General features: G+C 37.6%; 1 protein-coding gene across 1 annotated transcript in view; it reads left to right on the top strand.

The window, feature by feature from the left end:
- The window catches only part of ZC3H3 (zinc finger CCCH-type containing 3), a 909551-nt gene that overhangs the window by 730192 nt on the left and 153378 nt on the right, over positions 1 to 25981 (top strand). The window contains exon 10 of the mRNA XM_053715425.1: positions 21441 to 21616. Coding sequence (XP_053571400.1) covers positions 21441 to 21616 — 176 coding nt within the window. The remainder of the gene's footprint in view (positions 1 to 21440; positions 21617 to 25981) is intronic.

Here is a 25981-nt window from a genome sequence, read left to right as displayed (position 1 = left end):
ATAACTCAGTACATTAGTAGTGTACACATGAGACATAACGCAGTACATTAGTAGTGTACACAAGATATAACTCAGTACATTAGTAGTGTACACATGAGACATAATTCAGTAAATTAGTAGTGTACACATGAGACATAACCCATTTCATTAGTAGTGTACACATGAGACATAACTCAGTACATTAGCAGCAGTAGTAGTGTACACATGAGACATAACTCAGTACATTAGTAGTGTACACAAGATATAACTCAGTACATTAGTAGTGTACACATGAGACATAATTCAGTAAATTAGTAGTGTACACATGAGACATAACTCAGTACATTAGTAGTGTACACATGAGACATAACTCAGTACATTAGTAGTGTACACATGAGACATAACTCAGTACATTAGTAGTGTACACATGATACATAACTCAGTACATTAGTAGTGCACACATGAGACATAACTCAGTACATTAGCAGCATTCGCAGTGTACACATGAGACATAACTCAGTACATTAGTAGTGTACACATGATACATAACTCAGTACATTAGTAGTGTACACATGAGACATAACTCAGTACATTAGCAGCAGTAGTAGTGTACACATGAGACATAACTCAGTACATTAGTAGTGTACACACGAGACATAACTCTGTATATTAGTAGCATTCGCAGTGTACACATGAGACATAACTCGGTACATTAGTAGTGTACACATGAGACATAACTCAGTACATTAGTAGCATTCGCAGTGTACACATGAGACATAAGTCAGTACATTAGTAGTGTACACATGAGACATAAGTCAGTACATTAGTAGTGTACGCATGAGACATAACTCAGTACATTAGTAGCATTCGCAGTGTACACATGAGACATAAGTCAGTACATTAGTAGTGTACACATGAGACATAAGTCAGTACATTAGTAGTGTACGCATGAGACATAACTCAGTACATTAGTAGTGTACACATGAGACATAACTCAGTACATTAGTAGTGTACACAACATATAACTCTGTACATTAGTAGTGTACACATGAGACATAACTCAGTACATTACTAGTGTACACATGAGACATAACTCAGTACATTAGTAGTGCACACATGAGACATAACTCAGTACATTAGTAGTGCACACATGAGACATAACTCAGTACATTAGCAGCATTAGTAGTGTACACATGAGACATAACTCAGTACATTAGTAGTGCACACATGAGACATAACTCAGTACATTAGTAGTGTACACATGAGACATAACTCAGTACATTACTAGTGTACACATGAGACATAACTTAGTATATTAGTAGTGCACACATGATACATAACTCAGTACATTAGTAGTGTACACATGAGACATAACTCAGTACATTAGCAGCAGTAGTAGTGTACACAAGATATAACTCAGTACATTAGTAGTGTACACATGAGACATAACGCAGTACATTAGTAGTGTACACAAGATATAACTCAGTACATTAGTAGTGTACACATGAGACATAATTCAGTAAATTAGTAGTGTACACATGAGACATAACCCATTTCATTAGTAGTGTACACATGAGACATAACTCAGTACATTAGCAGCAGTAGTAGTGTACACATGAGACATAACTCAGTACATTAGCAGCAGTAGTAGTGTACACATGAGACATAACTCAGTACATTAGTAGTGTACACAAGATATAACTCAGTACATTAGTAGTGTACACATGAGACATAATTCAGTAAATTAGTAGTGTACACATGAGACATAACTCAGTACATTAGTAGTGTACACATGAGACATAACTCAGTACATTAGCAGCAGTAGTAGTGTACACATGAGACATAACTCAGTACATTAGTAGTGTACACACGAGACATAACTCTGTATATTAGTAGCATTCGCAGTGTACACATGAGACATAACTCAGTACATTAGTAGTGTACACATGAGACATAACCCAGTACATTAGTAGCATTCGCAGTGTACACATGAGACATAAGTCAGTACATTAGTAGTGTACACATGAGACATAAGTCAGTACATTAGTAGTGTACGCATGAGACATAACTCAGTACATTAGTAGCATTCGCAGTGTACACATGAGACATAAGTCAGTACATTAGTAGTGTACACATGAGACATAAGTCAGTACATTAGTAGTGTACGCATGAGACATAACTCAGTACATTAGTAGTGTACACATGAGACATAACTCAGTACATTAGTAGTGTACACAAGATATAACTCTGTACATTAGTAGTGTACACATGAGACATAACTCAGTACATTACTAGTGTACACATGAGACATAACTTAGTATATTAGTAGTGCACACATGATACATAACTCAGTACATTAGTAGTGTACACATGAGACATAACTTAGTATATTAGTAGTGTACACATGATACATAACTCAGTACATTAGTAGTGTACACATGAGACATAACCCAGTACATTAGTGTACACATGAGATATAACTCAGTACATTAGTGTACGCATGAGACATAACTTACTATATTAGTAGTGTACACATGAGACATAACTCAGTACATTAGTAGTGTACACCTGAGATATAACTCAGTACATTAGTGTACGCATGAGACATAACTCACTATATTAGTAGTGTACACATGAGACATAACTCAGTACATTAGTAGTGTACACCTGAGATATAACTCAGTACATTAGTAGTGTACACATGAGACATAATTCAGTACATTAATAGAATACACATGAGACATAACTCAGTACATTAGTAGTGTACACATGAGACATAACTCAGTACATTAGTAGTGTACACATGAGACATCATTCAGTAAATTAGTAGTGTACACATGAGACATAATTCAGTAAATTAGTAGTGTACACATGAGACATAACTCAGTACATTAGTAGTGTACGCATGAGACATAACTCAGTACATTAGTAGTGTACACATGAGACATAACTCATTACATTAGTAGTGTACACATGAGACATAATTCAGTACATTAGTAACAATAGTAGTGTACACATGAGACATAACTCAGTACATTAGTAGCATTAGTAGTGTACACATGAGACATAACTCAGTACATTAGTAGTGTACACATGAGACATAACTCAGTACATTACTAGTGTACACAAGATATAACTCAGTACTTTAATAGTGTACACATGATACATAACTCAGTACATTAGTAGTGCACACATGAGACATAACTCAGTACATTAGTAGTGCACACATGAGACATAACTCAGTACATTAGTAGTGCACACATGAGACATAACTCAGTACATAAGTAGTGCACACATGAGACATAACTCAGTACATTAGTAGCATTAGTAGTGTACACATGAGACATAACTCAGTACATTAGTAGTGCACACATGAGACATAACTCAGTACATTAGTAGTGTACACATGAGACATAACTCAGTACATTAGCAGCAGTAGTAGTGTACACAAGATATAACTCAGTACATTAGTAGTGTACACATGAGACATAACGCAGTACATTAGTAGTGTACACAAGATATAACTCAGTACATTAGTAGTGTACACATGAGACATAATTCAGTAAATTAGTAGTGTACACATGAGACATAACCCATTTCATTAGTAGTGTACACATGAGACATAACTCAGTACATTAGCAGCAGTAGTAGTGTACACATGAGACATAACTCAGTACATTAGTAGTGTACACAAGATATAACTCAGTACATTAGTAGTGTACACATGAGACATAATTCAGTAAATTAGTAGTGTACACATGAGACATAACTCAGTACATTAGTAGTGTACACATGAGACATAACTCAGTACATTAGTAGTGTACACATGAGACATAACTCAGTACATTAGTAGTGTACACATGATACATAACTCAGTACATTAGTAGTGCACACATGAGACATAACTCAGTACATTAGCAGCATTCGCAGTGTACACATGAGACATAACTCAGTACATTAGTAGTGTACACATGATACATAACTCAGTACATTAGTAGTGTACACATGAGACATAACTCAGTACATTAGCAGCAGTAGTAGTGTACACATGAGACATAACTCAGTACATTAGTAGTGTACACACGAGACATAACTCTGTATATTAGTAGCATTCGCAGTGTACACATGAGACATAACTCGGTACATTAGTAGTGTACACATGAGACATAACTCAGTACATTAGTAGCATTCGCAGTGTACACATGAGACATAAGTCAGTACATTAGTAGTGTACACATGAGACATAAGTCAGTACATTAGTAGTGTACGCATGAGACATAACTCAGTACATTAGTAGCATTCGCAGTGTACACATGAGACATAAGTCAGTACATTAGTAGTGTACACATGAGACATAAGTCAGTACATTAGTAGTGTACGCATGAGACATAACTCAGTACATTAGTAGTGTACACATGAGACATAACTCAGTACATTAGTAGTGTACACAACATATAACTCTGTACATTAGTAGTGTACACATGAGACATAACTCAGTACATTACTAGTGTACACATGAGACATAACTCAGTACATTAGTAGTGCACACATGAGACATAACTCAGTACATTAGTAGTGCACACATGAGACATAACTCAGTACATTAGTAGTGCACACATGAGACATAACTCAGTACATTAGCAGCATTAGTAGTGTACACATGAGACATAACTCAGTACATTAGTAGTGCACACATGAGACATAACTCAGTACATTAGTAGTGTACACATGAGACATAACTCAGTACATTACTAGTGTACACATGAGACATAACTTAGTATATTAGTAGTGCACACATGATACATAACTCAGTACATTAGTAGTGTACACATGAGACATAACTCAGTACATTAGCAGCAGTAGTAGTGTACACAAGATATAACTCAGTACATTAGTAGTGTACACATGAGACATAACGCAGTACATTAGTAGTGTACACAAGATATAACTCAGTACATTAGTAGTGTACACATGAGACATAATTCAGTAAATTAGTAGTGTACACATGAGACATAACCCATTTCATTAGTAGTGTACACATGAGACATAACTCAGTACATTAGCAGCAGTAGTAGTGTACACATGAGACATAACTCAGTACATTAGCAGCAGTAGTAGTGTACACATGAGACATAACTCAGTACATTAGTAGTGTACACAAGATATAACTCAGTACATTAGTAGTGTACACATGAGACATAATTCAGTAAATTAGTAGTGTACACATGAGACATAACTCAGTACATTAGTAGTGTACACATGAGACATAACTCAGTACATTAGCAGCAGTAGTAGTGTACACATGAGACATAACTCAGTACATTAGTAGTGTACACACGAGACATAACTCTGTATATTAGTAGCATTCGCAGTGTACACATGAGACATAACTCAGTACATTAGTAGTGTACACATGAGACATAACCCAGTACATTAGTAGCATTCGCAGTGTACACATGAGACATAAGTCAGTACATTAGTAGTGTACACATGAGACATAAGTCAGTACATTAGTAGTGTACGCATGAGACATAACTCAGTACATTAGTAGCATTCGCAGTGTACACATGAGACATAAGTCAGTACATTAGTAGTGTACACATGAGACATAAGTCAGTACATTAGTAGTGTACGCATGAGACATAACTCAGTACATTAGTAGTGTACACATGAGACATAACTCAGTACATTAGTAGTGTACACAAGATATAACTCTGTACATTAGTAGTGTACACATGAGACATAACTCAGTACATTACTAGTGTACACATGAGACATAACTTAGTATATTAGTAGTGCACACATGATACATAACTCAGTACATTAGTAGTGTACACATGAGACATAACTTAGTATATTAGTAGTGTACACATGATACATAACTCAGTACATTAGTAGTGTACACATGAGACATAACCCAGTACATTAGTGTACACATGAGATATAACTCAGTACATTAGTGTACGCATGAGACATAACTTACTATATTAGTAGTGTACACATGAGACATAACTCAGTACATTAGTAGTGTACACCTGAGATATAACTCAGTACATTAGTGTACGCATGAGACATAACTCACTATATTAGTAGTGTACACATGAGACATAACTCAGTACATTAGTAGTGTACACCTGAGATATAACTCAGTACATTAGTAGTGTACACATGAGACATAATTCAGTACATTAATAGAATACACATGAGACATAACTCAGTACATTAGTAGTGTACACATGAGACATAACTCAGTACATTAGTAGTGTACACATGAGACATCATTCAGTAAATTAGTAGTGTACACATGAGACATAATTCAGTAAATTAGTAGTGTACACATGAGACATAACTCAGTACATTAGTAGTGTACGCATGAGACATAACTCAGTACATTAGTAGTGTACACATGAGACATAACTCATTACATTAGTAGTGTACACATGAGACATAATTCAGTACATTAGTAACAATAGTAGTGTACACATGAGACATAACTCAGTACATTAGTAGCATTAGTAGTGTACACATGAGACATAACTCAGTACATTAGTAGTGTACACATGAGACATAACTCAGTACATTACTAGTGTACACAAGATATAACTCAGTACTTTAATAGTGTACACATGATACATAACTCAGTACATTAGTAGTGCACACATGAGACATAACTCAGTACATTAGTAGTGCACACATGAGACATAACTCAGTACATTAGTAGTGCACACATGAGACATAACTCAGTACATAAGTAGTGCACACATGAGACATAACTCAGTACATTAGTAGCATTAGTAGTGTACACATGAGACATAACTCAGTACATTAGTAGTGCACACATGAGACATAACTCAGTACATTAGTAGTGTACACATGAGACATAACTCAGTACATTAGCAGCAGTAGTAGTGTACACAAGATATAACTCAGTACATTAGTAGTGTACACATGAGACATAACGCAGTACATTAGTAGTGTACACAAGATATAACTCAGTACATTAGTAGTGTACACATGAGACATAATTCAGTAAATTAGTAGTGTACACATGAGACATAACCCATTTCATTAGTAGTGTACACATGAGACATAACTCAGTACATTAGCAGCAGTAGTAGTGTACACATGAGACATAACTCAGTACATTAGCAGCAGTAGTAGTGTACACATGAGACATAACTCAGTACATTAGTAGTGTACACAAGATATAACTCAGTACATTAGTAGTGTACACATGAGACATAATTCAGTAAATTAGTAGTGTACACATGAGACATAACTCAGTACATTAGTAGTGTACACATGAGACATAACTCAGTACATTAGCAGCAGTAGTAGTGTACACATGAGACATAACTCAGTACATTAGTAGTGTACACAAGATATAACTCTGTACATTAGTAGTGTACACATGAGACATAACTCAGTACATTACTAGTGTACACATGAGACATAACTTAGTATATTAGTAGTGCACACATGATACATAACTCAGTACATTAGTAGTGTACACATGAGACATAACTTAGTATATTAGTAGTGTACACATGATACATAACTCAGTACATTAGTAGTGTACACATGAGACATAACCCAGTACATTAGTGTACACATGAGATATAACTCAGTACATTAGTGTACGCATGAGACATAACTTACTATATTAGTAGTGTACACATGAGACATAACTCAGTACATTAGTAGTGTACACCTGAGATATAACTCAGTACATTAGTGTACGCATGAGACATAACTCACTATATTAGTAGTGTACACATGAGACATAACTCAGTACATTAGTAGTGTACACCTGAGATATAACTCAGTACATTAGTAGTGTACACATGAGACATAATTCAGTACATTAATAGAATACACATGAGACATAACTCAGTACATTAGTAGTGTACACATGAGACATAACTCAGTACATTAGTAGTGTACACATGAGACATAATTCAGTAAATTAGTAGTGTACACATGAGACATAATTCAGTAAATTAGTAGTGTACACATGATACATAACTCAGTACATTAGTAGTGTACACATGAGACATAACTCAGTACATTAGCAGCAGTAGTAGTGTACACATGAGACATAACTCAGTACATTAGTAGTGTACACACGAGACATAACTCAGTACATTAGCAGCAGTAGTAGTGTACACATGAGACATAACTCAGTACATTAGTAGTGTACACACGAGACATAACTCTGTATATTAGTAGCATTCGCAGTGTACACATGAGACATAACTCAGTACATTAGTAGTGTACACATGAGACATAACCCAGTACATTAGTAGCATTCGCAGTGTACACATGAGACATAAGTCAGTACATTAGTAGTGTACACATGAGACATAAGTCAGTACATTAGTAGTGTACGCATGAGACATAACTCAGTACATTAGTAGCATTCGCAGTGTACACATGAGACATAAGTCAGTACATTAGTAGTGTACACATGAGACATAAGTCAGTACATTAGTAGTGTACGCATGAGACATAACTCAGTACATTAGTAGTGTACACATGAGACATAACTCAGTACATTAGTAGTGTACACAAGATATAACTCTGTACATTAGTAGTGTACACATGAGACATAACTCAGTACATTACTAGTGTACACATGAGACATAACTTAGTATATTAGTAGTGCACACATGATACATAACTCAGTACATTAGTAGTGTACACATGAGACATAACTTAGTATATTAGTAGTGTACACATGATACATAACTCAGTACATTAGTAGTGTACACATGAGACATAACCCAGTACATTAGTGTACACATGAGATATAACTCAGTACATTAGTGTACGCATGAGACATAACTTACTATATTAGTAGTGTACACATGAGACATAACTCAGTACATTAGTAGTGTACACCTGAGATATAACTCAGTACATTAGTGTACGCATGAGACATAACTCACTATATTAGTAGTGTACACATGAGACATAACTCAGTACATTAGTAGTGTACACCTGAGATATAACTCAGTACATTAGTAGTGTACACATGAGACATAATTCAGTACATTAATAGAATACACATGAGACATAACTCAGTACATTAGTAGTGTACACATGAGACATAACTCAGTACATTAGTAGTGTACACATGAGACATAATTCAGTAAATTAGTAGTGTACACATGAGACATAATTCAGTAAATTAGTAGTGTACACATGAGACATAACTCAGTACATTAGTAGTGTACGCATGAGACATAACTCAGTACATTAGTAGTGTACACATGAGACATAACTCATTACATTAGTAGTGTACACATGAGACATAATTCAGTACATTAGTAACAATAGTAGTGTACACATGAGACATAACTCAGTACATTAGTAGCATTAGTAGTGTACACATGAGACATAACTCAGTACATTAGTAGTGTACACATGAGACATAACTCAGTACATTACTAGTGTACACGAGATATAACTCAGTACTTTAATAGTGTACACATGATACATAACTCAGTACATTAGTAGTGCACACATGAGACATAACTCAGTACATTAGTAGTGCACACATGAGACATAACTCAGTACATTAGTAGTGCACACATGAGACATAACTCAGTACATAAGTAGTGCACACATGAGACATAACTCAGTACATTAGTAGCATTAGTAGTGTACACATGAGACATAACTCAGTACATTAGTAGTGCACACATGAGACATAACTCAGTACATTAGTAGTGTACACATGAGACATAACTCAGTACATTAGCAGCAGTAGTAGTGTACACAAGATATAACTCAGTACATTAGTAGTGTACACATGAGACATAACGCAGTACATTAGTAGTGTACACAAGATATAACTCAGTACATTAGTAGTGTACACATGAGACATAATTCAGTAAATTAGTAGTGTACACATGAGACATAACCCATTTCATTAGTAGTGTACACATGAGACATAACTCAGTACATTAGCAGCAGTAGTAGTGTACACATGAGACATAACTCAGTACATTAGCAGCAGTAGTAGTGTACACATGAGACATAACTCAGTACATTAGTAGTGTACACAAGATATAACTCAGTACATTAGTAGTGTACACATGAGACATAATTCAGTAAATTAGTAGTGTACACATGAGACATAACTCAGTACATTAGTAGTGTACACATGAGACATAACTCAGTACATTAGCAGCAGTAGTAGTGTACACATGAGACATAACTCAGTACATTAGTAGTGTACACACGAGACATAACTCTGTATATTAGTAGCATTCGCAGTGTACACATGAGACATAACTCAGTACATTAGTAGTGTACACATGAGACATAACTCAGTACATTAGTAGCATTCGCAGTGTACACATGAGACATAAGTCAGTACATTAGTAGTGTACACATGAGACATAAGTCAGTACATTAGTAGTGTACGCATGAGACATAACTCAGTACATTAGTAGCATTCGCAGTGTACACATGAGACATAAGTCAGTACATTAGTAGTGTACACATGAGACATAAGTCAGTACATTAGTAGTGTACGCATGAGACATAACTCAGTACATTAGTAGTGTACACATGAGACATAACTCAGTACATTAGTAGTGTACACAAGATATAACTCTGTACATTAGTAGTGTACACATGAGACATAACTCAGTACATTACTAGTGTACACATGAGACATAACTTAGTATATTAGTAGTGCACACATGATACATAACTCAGTACATTAGTAGTGTACACATGAGACATAACTTAGTATATTAGTAGTGTACACATGATACATAACTCAGTACATTAGTAGTGTACACATGAGACATAACCCAGTACATTAGTGTACACATGAGATATAACTCAGTACATTAGTGTACGCATGAGACATAACTTACTATATTAGTAGTGTACACATGAGACATAACTCAGTACATTAGTAGTGTACACCTGAGATATAACTCAGTACATTAGTGTACGCATGAGACATAACTCACTATATTAGTAGTGTACACATGAGACATAACTCAGTACATTAGTAGTGTACACCTGAGATATAACTCAGTACATTAGTAGTGTACACATGAGACATAATTCAGTACATTAATAGAATACACATGAGACATAACTCAGTACATTAGTAGTGTACACATGAGACATAACTCAGTACATTAGTAGTGTACACATGAGACATAATTCAGTAAATTAGTAGTGTACACATGAGACATAATTCAGTAAATTAGTAGTGTACACATGAGACATAACTCAGTACATTAGTAGTGTACGCATGAGACATAACTCAGTACATTAGTAGTGTACACATGAGACATAACTCATTACATTAGTAGTGTACACATGAGACATAATTCAGTACATTAGTAACAATAGTAGTGTACACATGAGACATAACTCAGTACATTAGTAGCATTAGTAGTGTACACATGAGACATAACTCAGTACATTAGTAGTGTACACATGAGACATAACTCAGTACATTACTAGTGTACACGAGATATAACTCAGTACTTTAATAGTGTACACATGATACATAACTCAGTACATTAGTAGTGTACACATGAGACATAACTCAGTACATTAGTAGTGTACACATGAGACATAACTCAGTACATTAGTAGCATTAACAGTGTACACATGAGACATAACTCAGTACATTAGTAGCATTAGTAGTGTACACATGAGACATAACTCAGTACATTAGTAGTGCACACATGAGACATAACTCAGTACATTAGTAGTGTACACACGAGACATAACTCTGTATATTAGTAGCATTTGCAGTGTACACATGAGACATAAGTCAGTACATTAGTAGTGTACACATGAGACATAAGTCAGTACATTAGTAGTGTACACATGAGACATAACTCAGTACATTAGTAGCATTAGCAGTGTACACATGAGACATAACTCAGTACATTAGTAGCATTAGTAGTGTATACATGAGACATAACACAGTACATTAGTAGTGTACACAAGATATAACTCAGTACATTAGTAGTGTACACATGAGACATAACTCAGTACATTAGTAGTGTACACATGAGACATAACTCAGTACATTAGTAGTGTACACATGAGACATAACTCAGTACATTAGTAGTGCACACATGAGACATAACTCAGTACATTAGTAGTGCACACATGAGACATAACTCAGTACATTAGTAGCATTAACAGTGTACACATGAGACATAACTCAGTACATTAGTAGCATTAGTAGTGTACACATGAGACATAACTCAGTACATTAGTAGTGCCCACATGAGACATAACTCAGTACATTAGTAGTGTACACATGAGACATAACTCAGTACATTAGTAGTGTACACATGAGACATAACTCAGTACATTAGTAGCATTAACAGTGTACACATGAGACATAACTCAGTACATTAGTAGCATTAGTAGTGTACACATGAGACATAACTCAGTACATTAGTAGTGCACACATGAGACATAACTCAGTACATTAGTAGTGTACACATGAGACATAACTCAGTACATTAGTAGTGTACACGAGATATAACTCAGTACATTAGTAGTGTACACATGAGACATAACTCAGTACATTAGTAGTGTACACACGAGACATAACTCTGTATATTAGTAGCATTTGCAGTGTACACATGAGACATAAGTCAGTACATTAGTAGTGTACACATGAGACATAAGTCAGTACATTAGTAGTGTACACATGAGACATAACTCAGTACATTAGTAGCATTAGCAGTGTACACATGAGACATAACTCAGTACATTAGTAGCATTAGTAGTGTACACATGAGACATAACGCAGTACATTAGTAGTGTACACAAGATATAACTCAGTACATTAGTAGTGTACACATGAGACATAACTCAGTACATTAGTAGTGTACACATGAGACATAACTCAGTACATTAGTAGTGTACACATGAGACATAACTCAGTACATTAGTAGTGCACACATGAGACATAACTCAGTACATTAGTAGTGCACACATGAGACATAACTCAGTACATAAGTAGTGCACACATGAGACATAACTCAGTACATTAGTAGCATTAGTAGTGTACACATGAGACATAACTCAGTACATTAGTAGTGCACACATGAGACATAACTCAGTACATTAGTAGTGTACACATGAGACATAACTCAGTACATTAGTAGCATTAGTAGTGTACACATGAGAAATAACTCACTAGAATTAGTAGTGCACACATGAGACATAACTCAGTACATTAGTAGTGTACACATGAGACATAACTCAGTACATTAGTAGTGTACACATGAGACATAACTCAGTACATTAGTAGTGCACACATGAGACATAACTCAGTACATTAGTAGCATTAGTAGTGTACACATGAGACATAACTCAGTACATTAGTAGCATTAGCAGTGTACACATGAGACATAACTCAGTACATTAGTAGCATTAGTAGTGTACACATGAGACATAACTCAGTACATTAGTAGTGCACACATGATACATAACTCAGTACATTAGTAGTGTACACATGAGACATAACTCAGTACATTAGTAGTGTACACATGAGACATAACTCAGTACATTAGTAGCATTAGTAGTGTACACAGGAGACATAACTCAGTACATTAGTAGTGTACACATGAGATATAACTCAGTACATTAGTAGCATTAGTAGTGTACACATGAGACATAACTCAGTACATTAGTATCATTAGTGTACACGAGATATAACTCAGTACATTAGTAGTGTACACATGAGACATAACTCAGTACATTAGTATCATTAGTATTGTACACATGAGACTTAACTCAGTGCTTTAGTAGTGTACACGAGATATAACTCAGTACATTAGTAGCAGCAGTGGTGTACACATGAGAAATAACTCAGTACATTAGTAGTGTACACATGAGACATAACTCAGTACATTAGTAGTGTACACAAGATATAACTCAGTACGTTAGTAGCAGTAGTAGTGTACACATGAGACATAACTCAGTACATTAGTAGTGTACACATGAGACAAAACTCAGTACGTTAGTAGTGTACACGAGATATAACTCAGTACATTAGTAGCAGTAGTAGTGTACACATGAGACATAACTAAGTACATTAGTAGCATTAGGATTAATTTGGTGAAGAAAAGTAAATTGATCGGAACAGATACAAGGGTAAATATGAGCGAGAGCCAGTGCTTTAATAAGCTCTAATGCTTGTGGGCAATGTGTGAGCCAAATGATCCTCTGCTGCTTCTAATCTTAGTACGTGACGGCATCCTTCAGGGTGATGTCATAAGCCCTAGATGAGGCAGAACAAGCCGAGAGCAGTGTGCAAAAAGCATTAGGAACCTGACACAACAGCACAGATTTTCAGCTCACTGCACTCAGCTGTTCTTTTATACATGACAAACATACTATGAAGCGTGCCAAAGCACGTACATGAAGTGGGGAGGATTTTACATAGGAAAACCTAAGTGTCTGTAAATAGTAGTTTTAGTGGTTTTCAGTCTTTCCAATATTTACTCTTAAAAACAACAAGAAAAAGTATGCTATGAGTTAGAAAGAATGTCATACTGGGTCAGTAATAGAAGTGTGCCAGTTTCCTGGAAACACCTGTAGTGTTAATTCTGCCTGCCAGTAGTGCCAGATAGGAGGGGCTACTCTTGTACAGGACAGGAGAGAAGGGCTAGCATTATGCAGGCATCTGCAATGTTCCTGCAGTACCAGATTTATAAGCAGAGAGGAGCGGCTAGATAGTGCCAAATATACCTGGAGAGGATGACAAGGTTCCTGCAGTCACTACCAGATACACTCGAGAGACAGAGAAGGATTCTAAAGACAGTACCAGATATAACTATAAAGAATAACAAGGTTCCTACAGACTGTACCAGATATACCTGGAGAGACTAACAAGGTTCCTACAGACAGTACCAGCAGATATACCTGTAAAGAATGACAAGGTTCCTACAGACAGTACCAGCAGATATACCTGTAAAGACTGACAATGTTCCTACAGACAGTACCAGCAGATATACCTGTAAAGAATGACAAGGTTCCTACAGACAGTACCAGCAGATATACCTGTAAAGACTGACAATGTTCCTACAGACAGTACCAGATACACCTGGAGATACTAACAAGGTTCCTACAGACAGCACCAGCAGATATACCTGTAAAGAATGACAAGGTTCCTACAGACAGTACCAGCAGATATACCTGTAAAGACTGACAATGTTCCTACAGACAGTACCAGATACACCTGGAGATACTAACAAGGTTCCTACAGACAGTACCAGCAGATATACCTGTAAAGAATGACAAGGTTCCTACAGACAGTACCAGCAGATATACCTGTAAAGACTGACAATGTTCCTACAGACAGTACCAGATACACCTGGAGATACTAACAAGGTTCCTACAGACAGCACCAGCAGATATACCTGTAAAGAATGACAAGGTTCCTACAGACAGTACCAGCAGATATACCTGTAAAGACTGACAATGTTCCTACAGACAGTACCAGATACACCTGGAGATACTAACAAGGTTCCTACAGACAGTACCAGCAGATATACCTGTAAAGAATAACAAGGTTCCTACATACAGTACTAGATACACCTGGAGAGACTAACAAGGTTCCTACAGACAGTACCAGATATACCTGGAGAGACTAACAAGGTTCCTACAGACAGTACCAGATATACCTGTATAGAATGACAAGGTTCCACCAGACAGTACCAGATAAACCTGGGAATACTGACAAGGTTCCTACAGTACCAGAGATACCAGGAGAGACTGACAATGTTTCTATAGACAGTACCAGATACACCTGGAGAGACTGACAAGGTTCCTACAGACAGTACCAGATACACCTGGAGAGACTGACAAGGTTCCTACAGACAGTACCAGAAATACCTGGGGAGACAGACAATGTTCCTACAGACAGTACCAGATACACCTGGAGAGACTAACAAGGTTCCTACAGACAGTACCAGATATACCTGGAGAGACTGACATTGTTCCTACAGTACAAGATATACCTGGAGAGACTGACAAAGTTCCTACAGACAGTACCAGATACACCTGTAAAGAATGACAAGGTTCCTACAGACAGTACCAGATTCACCTGGAGAGACTGACAAGGTTCCTACAAACAGTACCAGATTCACCTGGAGAGACTGACAAGGTTCCTACAGACAGTACTATATACACCTGTAAAGAATGACAAGGTTCCTAAAGACAGTACCAGATATACCTGGAGAGACTGAGAAGGTTCCTACAGACAGTACCAGATACACCTGTAAAGAATGACAAGGTTCCTACAGACAGTACCAGATTCACCTGGAGAGACTGACAAGGTTCCTACAAACAGTACCAGATTCACCCGGAGAGACTGACAAGGTTCCTACAGACAGTACCATATACACCTGTAAAGAATGACAAGGTTCCTAAAGACAGTACCAGATATACCTGGAGAGGATGACCAGGTTCCTGCAGTCACTACCAGATACACTCGAGAGACAGAGAAGGTTACTACAGACAGTACCAGGTATACCTGGAGAGACTGACAAGGTTCCTACAGACAGTGCCAGGTATACCTGGAGAGACTGACAAGGTTCCTACAGACAGTACCAGATATACCTAGAGAGGATGACAATGTTCCTACAGACAGTACCAGATACACCTGGAGAGACTTACAAGGTTCCTACAGACAGTACCAGATACACCTGGAGAGACTAACAAGGTTCCTACAGACAGTACCAGATATACCTGGAGAGACTGACAAGGTTCCTACAGACAGTACCAGATACACCTGGAGAGACTGACAAGGTTCCTACAGACAGTACCAGATACACCTGGAGAGACTAACAAGGTTCCTACAGACAGTACCATATATACCTGGAGAGACTGACAAGGTTCCTACAGACAGTACCAGATATAACTGGAGAGACAGACAATGTTCCTACAGACAGTACCAGATACACCTGGAGAGACTAACAAGGTTCCTACAGACAGTACCAGATATACCTGGCGAGACTGACAAGGTTCCTACAGACAGTACCAGATATACCTGGAGAGACTGACAAGGTTCCTACAGACAGTACCAGATATACCTGGAGAGACTAACAATGTTCCTACAGACAGTACCAGATTTACCTGGAGATGCTAACAAGGTTCCTACAGACAGTACCAGATATACCTGGAGATGCTAACAAGGTTCCTACAGACAGTACCAGCAGATATACCTGTAAAGACTGACAATGTTCCTACAGACAGTACCAGATACACCTGGAGATACTAACAAGGTTCCTACAGACATTACCAGCAGATATACCTGTAAAGAATAACAAGGTTCCTACATACAGTACTAGATACACCTGGAGAGACTAACAAGGTTCCTACAGACAGTACCAGATATACCTGGAGAGACTAACAAGGTTCCTACAGACAGTACCAGATATACCTGTATAGAATGACAAGGTTCCACCAGACAGTACCAGATAAACCTGGGAATACTGACAAGGTTCCTACAGTACCAGAGATACCAGGAGAGACTGACAATGTTTCTATAGACAGTACCAGATACACCTGGAGAGACTGACAAGGTTCCTACAGACAGTACCAGATACACCTGGAGAGACTGACAAGGTTCCTACAGACAGTACCAGATATACCTGGAGAGACTAACAAGGTTCCTACAGACAGTACCAGATATACCTGGAGAGACTGACATGGTTCCTACAGACAGTACCAGTAGTACACCTGGAGAGGATGACAAAGTTCCTACAGACAGTACCAGATATACCTGGAGAGACTGACATTGTTCCTACAGTACAAGATATACCTGGAGAGACTGACAAAGTTCCTACAGACAGTACCAGATACACCTGTAAAGAATGACAAGGTTCCTACAGACAGTACCAGATTCACCTGGAGAGACTGACAAGGTTCCTACAAACAGTACCAGATTCACCTGGAGAGACTGACAAGGTTCCTACAGACAGTACCATATACACCTGTAAAGAATGACAAGGTTCCTAAAGACAGTACCAGATATACCTGGAGAGGATGACCAGGTTCCTGCAGTCACTACCAGATACACTCGAGAGACAGAGAAGGTTACTACAGACAGTACCAGGTATACCTGGAGAGACTGACAAGGTTCCTACAGACAGTGCCAGGTATACCTGGAGAGACTGACAAGGTTCCTACAGACAGTACCAGATATACCTAGAGAGGATGACAATGTTCCTACAGACAGTACCAGATACACCTGGAGAGACTTACAAGGTTCCTACAGACAGTACCAGATACACCTGGAGAGACTAACAAGGTTCCTACAGACAGTACCAGATATACCTGGAGAGACTGACAAGGTTCCTACAGACAGTACCAGATACACCTGGAGAGACTGACAAGGTTCCTACAGACAGTACCAGATACACCTGGAGAGACTAACAAGGTTCCTACAGACAGTACCATATATACCTGGAGAGACTGACAAGGTTCCTACAGACAGTACCAGATATAACTGGAGAGACAGACAATGTTCCTACAGACAGTACCAGATACACCTGGAGAGACTAACAAGGTTCCTACAGACAGTACCAGATATACCTGGCGAGACTGACAAGGTTCCTACAGACAGTACCAGATATACCTGGAGAGACTGACAAGGTTCCTACAGACAGTACCAGATATACCTGGAGAGACTAACAATGTTCCTACAGACAGTACCAGATTTACCTGGAGATGCTAACAAGGTTCCTACAGACAGTACCAGATATACCTGGAGATGCTAACAAGGTTCCTACAGACAGTACCAGATACACCTGGAGAGACTGACAATGTTCTTAGAGACAGTACCAGATACACCTGGAGAGACTAACAAGGTTCCTACAGACAGTACCAGATATACCTGGAGAGACTGACAAGGTTCCTACAGACAGTACCAGATATACCTGGAGAGACTGACAAGGTTCCTACAGACAGTACCAGATATACCTGGAGAGACTGACAAGGTTCCTACATACAGTACCAGATACACCTGGAGGGACTGACAAGGTTCCTACATACAGTACCAGATACACCTGGAGAGACTGACAATGTTCCTACGGACAGTACCAGATACACCTGGAGATACTAACAAGGTTCCTACAGACAGTACCAGATACACCTGGAGAGACTGACAATGTTCCTACAGACAGTACCAGATACACCTGGAGAGACTGACAATGTTCCTACAGACAGTACCAGATACACCTGGAGATACTAACAAGGTTCCTACAGACAGTACCAGCTATACCTGGAGAGACTGACAAGATTCCTACAGAACAGTACCAGATATACCTGGAGAGACTGACAAGGTTCCTACAGACAGTACCAGATATACCTGGAGAGACTAACAAGGTTCCTACAGACAGTACCAGTAGTACACCTGGAGAGAGTGAAAAGGTTCCTACAGACAGTACCAGAAATACCTGGGGAGACAGACAAGGTTCCTACAGACAGTACCAGATATACCTGGGGAGACAGACAAGGTTCCTACAGACAGTATTAGTACTTTGTAATATTCCTGCTAGTAGTGTCGGATATGCCAGGATTAAAGTTCTGCTCTTGTGCAGACAGTACCAGATATATTTGGAAAGAGGGGCATGTTTCCTACTGGCATCTGTAATATTCCTGTAGAGAGTAGCTGATATAGTTGAAAATATTGGCAAGTTTGCTGCCTTCTGGCATCTGTAATGTTCTACAGACAGTATGATATGTACCAAATGAGAGGGTTAAGGTTCCTGGATACTTAAAAAATTGCTCTCGTCTTCTTACCAAGACGTACTGCGCCCACCAATTTTTCTAAAATCCTTACCGATAAAGTGTTGGGAATCTTCCCTAAACATAACCCATGATCCACAGGTATGGCACTTAGCGACTCAACTAACCAGAAAAATGGTGCACTGTGTCACCCTATATGAATTGTTTCTCAAAGTACTATTGCAGTGGCATCTGATGCCGGTCCGTTTATTTAAAATCTCGCACACCAACTCCCCAAAATGTTGGAGAGGCTGTGATGCCTTAGGCACCCCAGCTCATATCTGGTGGTCCTGCCCAGTTATTGTACCGCTATGGCAAAAGGCAATTCAATACTGCAACACGAAAGGTATTCTAATACCAACTACGCCAAGTGTGGCCTTGTTCCACATCTTTCCTCCTAAATTACCTGTCCCACAGAAAATGTTCTGTGTTTATTCCTCGCACTCAAACTATCTATCGCTAGGATGTGGCTACAACCGACCTCCCCAGGTTGGGACCAAATTGTGGAAACCTTAAAATATCTCAAATCAATGGAAGCCTATGTGTCTCATGTTCATAGCTCCGAAGATCAACACACTTTGATTTGGGAGTTCAGCCCTGATTAGCGCTTCTTAGGCTTAATGGCCTTCGTAACTCCTGTTCAAGACAATAAGCCTTGGGGCTTCAAGACCCTATGGCTCAAACCTTCTGGTCCCTAAGGAATTGTGATTAATTATCCACCACTCACCTGCCCTCATTATGGTAACTTCTCACCCTTTTCCTCCCTTCCCCTCCACCCGTCCTTTTCCCTCCCCTCCCCCTACCCGCCACCCTTCCCCCCCCCCCCCCCTCTTTTTCCTTTTTTTTTTTTTTTTTTTTTTTTTTTTTCTTTCTCTCTCTTCTTCTTTCTTTTCACTATACTTTACTTCTCTCTTCCCTCTCCTCTTCTTATTTCCATTTGGAGATATTGTTTATGGTTGAGATCTAAACACAGATTAACTTATGGAGCGTTTTATCTTGTCGATCTACATATACTACCTGTGAGTCAGCCCTGAAATGTCTGTTAATTATGTGTTGTTAAATGAATATCACACTGTCATAATTATATGTTAATGTTGAATGCCGATGTTGTTTCCCTATTGTGTTGAAGGACATTATATTTCGCTGGGAACTTTGAGAACTCAGTTCTCTTATTGCATACTTAGGTCTATGCTTGGATTGTCCTAACATCATGCAAAATTTATTGGCTATGGTTACCGCTCATGTAACAATGACAACTGATGTTTTTCATTATGACTGTATTGTAAATGTTTCAATAAAAAATTTAAAATTAAAAAAAAAAAAAAAAAAAGGTTCCATATGTACCAGGAGTCGGGTTTTTAATGATGCTCAGTATTGTAGAACAATGCAAGCTAGTTAGTTACCTATTTAAGGTAATCATTTTTGCCTTCACTTTGTGATGTATTTCAAATTCTTTCTGGGAACTAAGGAGTTAAATCACACCAAAAACTGAATGCATTTCAATGATGTTATTGGGAAGTGAGTGGGTTATTTTAGGGTAACCCTCTTACCATCAATAACTACATTAATGGACCCTTTAGTAGCAAAGGTCTTGATGACACGTTTTTGTCCTTTATTGGTCAGTATATTTATCATTAATCTTACCTATATTTCACCCCCAGTGCAAGAAGAAGCACACGCTGCTCTGCCCAGATTTTGCCAAGGATGGCAGGTGCCCAAAAGGCTCTAAATGCAAACTCCAGCATCACCAGAGAAAAAGGCGTTTAGATAGCCATACACCATCTGAGCAGGTGCGGTCAACTTCAAAGCAGAGGAGATCAGCAGAGGAGAGTCAGAGGTAAGTGTGACCCGTTGTCTATATTCACTAACATTATTATCTCACATGCTCTGTCACTTTGTTCTCTCCCTCTCTTCTTAATTATATGTAATGGATCTTAGTGGTAGCAAAGGTGAGTATTCGGGACATATGTCCTAGCTGTGCACAGCTACAAGGTACCTTACTGTCAGTAATCGGTATGAAAATGGCTTGTTTGTCTGTAAACTGAAACTTCCTGGCCACGTGATGTCAGTTGTCCAATCAGATACGTTTTTTTGCGGGCAACTATTATTTGCCAAGTTGTTTTTGATACAATGTATTTGGTATTTTTGCAAACAGGAAATTTCGGTATCCTGGTGCAGTCAAGCTTACTAACAGACTTGCTAAGTGGGTCTATAGCTCCTGTTCCGCTCACTAGAATAACTTATCAGCCATCATTTGAGTGATAAATAGAATGTAGGTAATCGGAAACACATAGGTTGTGTAACGAGAAGCGCCACAACGGGATATTAAGCGTATATCTTGCACCTGTTCTGCTCCTATGTCATACCTTGCTTCAAGGGATTAGTGATCAAAATTCTACGCGTTACCTGCCTTTATCAAGATGATCACTAACTGACTTTTGAGTTCTTATATAACTTTGTCTATAGTTCAAGTCTTTTGTTTGGTTAGGATCTTATCCATTCGTAGAGTTGCTTTGTTTTTTTGGCTGTGTGTGATTGGTGGGGTATTTAAAGGGACATTATACACTAATTTTTTCTTTGCATAAATGTTTTGTAGATGATCTATTTATATAGCCCATAAAGTTTTTTTGTTTTTTTTAAATGTATAGTTTTGCTTATTTTTAAATAACATTGCTCTGATTTTCAGACTCTTAACCAAGCCCCAATGTTTTATGAGAATACCGTGAGCTACCTTCTCCAGCTTGCTCCTGTTTGTGTAAAGGGTCTTTTCATATGCAAAAGAGGGGGGAGGGGGGTGTCTTATTTCTCACTTGCAGTGGGCTTTCCAACTACCTTTTCAAAAGAGCTAAACTGAGAGCTTCTAAGTACGTTTTATAGTAGATTTTTATATCAGTATCTGTGCATCTTATTCTTTATAGTAGTGTCTTTTACATGCAATTATATGAAAATGAGTGTATACTGTCCCTTTAAAAGACAAATACAACATTCAGGGGTGAAGAGAATACCAGACAACTTGTTTAAAATCTTCAGATTCTCTTTATTAAGGTACATCAGCACACTTCATGGCAATTCTTAAAACACTTCGACAGCAAGGTACAGCACTCAGGGCTGAGATATAGGATGGTGGTCACTGATGCTGAAGCGTTTCGGCTTCATGTGCCGTAGTCATAGCTTGATTAGTGGCCACCAGCCTGTCAGTTTAAGACAGATTGAGTATTACATCATTGGTTAAAACAAAAAATACACCTAGCCAATCCTGTTCAACATATATCTCTTAAGCTAACACCCTTTAGACTTCCTCAATTAAGGAACAAATACCTTATATGCCTTTCTACAAGTAGCTAAAACAAACACAACGTATTAAAATGTGTAGAACTCGCTACCGTCCTACTCAACAAGGAAGGTAATCCTAATGGTTAATCCTAAATGTGTTAATTGTAATACAGCTGAGTTTGAATACATATCCATGTTACAATACGTGCCTTGTAATTATATCCTTGCTATACTATGACAGTCATTACTTTGGGATGTCATGTTCCCATACTCAACTTGTGGGCAAAATTAAGGTGACTACAATTGCTGCTTGGACCACACTTATTATATTAATACATTTGATATAATAAACTATGTTAACAAAGTTTATTTGGCAGATCATAATACATGCCTCTATCGAATTTACTTAACTTTAAAGGGACAGTCAACCAAATTTTCAAATAGGTAATTCCTGTAAAGTTGCTAACGATTCTTATTTTGCACTATAGCCTAATTTAGTAGCCTAAATCGTTTCTAAGCATTTGTACTTACTTTTTTATCTTGTGGCTGTTTAAAATGCCCGCCTGCCCCCTCCCATATTTCGTCATCAGGATTGTCAGGATCTTCATTGTCCATCTCTAATTCTGCTAATTCTCGTCCGTCCACACTCCCGTTTTTTTGCGCATGCGCAGTGCGCCGCTAACGCAGTAGGGGGAAGGTTTTAAAAGGGAACTCTAGATTTAGTGTAAATATAGTGTCCAAGCGATGTTAATACTTAAAACCTATGTAAGTTTTTTGAGACAGCTTAGCAACTTCAGATATATAACACCTTAAAATAACTTAAAAATAAATATATATCAGTAACCATTTAGAGAATTGCTTAAACCTAAAACATATATGTTATAAACGGTCTTATTAAATATTAGTATTCAATACAGAAAAAGTGTTTCTCAATTAAATATCAAAAAAATATATATACAGCGTTTGTGTATGAACATTAGAAAAAGTCATACAGACATAAAAAGTTATAAGATTTACGGGGAGTGTTCCTGAAAAAATGCCTAAACATATTCCTAAAAATGTACTTAAAATACCTTATTTTATTTACTTTGTTTTTATGTGAAAACTTTGAGAAATAAAAATAAAAACTATTTTTAAAAAAATGTACTTAAAAACACTAATGTCTATTATATAGTAAATACCAAAGTGCAAACCTTAAAGGGACAGTCAACACCAGAATATTTATTGTTTTAAAAGATAGATAATCCCTTTATTACCCATTCTCTAGTTTTGCATAACCAACACTGTTATAGAAATACACTTTTTTACCTCTGTAATTACTTTGTATCTAAGCCTCTGCAGACTGCCCCCTTATTTCAGTTCTTTTGACAGACTTGCATTTTAGCCAATCAGTGCTGGCTACAGGGTAGCTTCATGTGCATGAGCTCAATGTTATCTATATGAAACACATGAACTAATGCCCCTGTAGTGGTCAAAATGCATTCAGATTAGAGACAGTCTTCAATGTCTAAGAAATTAGCTTATGAACCTCCTAGCATTAGCTTTCAACTAAAAATATGAAGAGAACAAAGCAAGATTGTTGATAAAAGTAAATTGGAAAGTTGTTTAAAATTACATTCCCTATTTAAATTACAAAAGTTTTTTTGGACTTGACTGTCCCTTTAAGATAGGAGACATATAAAGTGTCTAGTGTTAAATATTTCTACTAGTAGTGTTAATACATTTATATTAATAAGTAAAAGTGTATATACAAATTAAAATATATAATGAAGAATCTAGGTATCAGCCTATATAAGGTACATAACACTGTATGACGTAGTGTAACGATGATAGCTAAAGTGAGATTAGTGAAGGTGTTTTAGTATAGAAAATTAAGATCTAATTAATTGTTGAGGCCTTTAGGATGTAGTGTCTTGAAATTAAAAATATGTTCAGCTTCTTTTTTCACATTTCGAGAGATTAATGTGATATTGAGGGTACAGCACTCTGTGTTTTAGAGCTATCACACATTACTATCTATACTACTGCTGTCCTATTGTACCTACCCTTGTTAACACAGTGTTTTACCCCAGGGTCACCCCGTAAAGCTGCATTTGTTTGCTTAGGCTCATTGCACTCCTATCAAGAACCATTGCATACTTTATATGTTTATTATAAGGGTCTGGGACTCCTCATTTAAAATAGGGAATGCTTCTCTTATATAACAATTCTCAGACCACTTTCAGTAATGGTGAGAAGCTGGGCAAGGGTTCTGAAATAGTTATCCCCCCCCCCCCTTATAAAACAAGATACAGATTTATCAAGCCTTCTCCTCCCCTACGACTGCAGGTTCTCACAAGAGTCGGGGGAGACTGAAAGCTACTGCCCACGCGTGATTGGCTGTGTGCGGGCAGGGGGCGTGATTTCACGTGAGTCCAAAATAGCGCTCGTGTGCAATGTTGAATTTCGCCAGCAGATTTCTGCCTGTCAGAGGAGAGCTGGGGCGGACTGGGCCGAATATGTACGGCCCTGTCCGCCCTTGCTTGATAAATCTAGCCTTTATTTTATGTTAAAAGTAGAAGCGCTCAACCAGGAACAAACAAGAGCTCAATAGCTTGTTCTCTGGCAAATCGACACTCAGGAACAGCCTCTTTTTGCCCCAAAAAGTCCTATTTAGTAGATTATATAGTAGCATGTCCTATATAGTATATAGTAGATTATATAGTAGCATGTCCTATATAGTATATAGTAGAATGTTACAGAAATGAAACTATATTTATTACCGTCTTTACTGCTAAGCCATGTTTTGTCTTTTGCACTTATTGTCTTCATTGCTTTTTCTTTGAGTTACTTACTTTACTATTATAAAATGTGCTTCATTCTTTTGGTATACTTTGTTGAAGGAGCAGTTGTGCACAGTATGGCATATCGGCCCCTGAACCTACCTAGG

This window comes from Bombina bombina, chromosome 5 (genome assembly GCF_027579735.1).
Source record: "Bombina bombina isolate aBomBom1 chromosome 5, aBomBom1.pri, whole genome shotgun sequence".
In the NCBI taxonomy this organism is placed as follows: Eukaryota; Metazoa; Chordata; class Amphibia; order Anura; family Bombinatoridae; genus Bombina; species Bombina bombina.
This window is presented reverse-complemented; position numbering and strand designations above follow the sequence as displayed.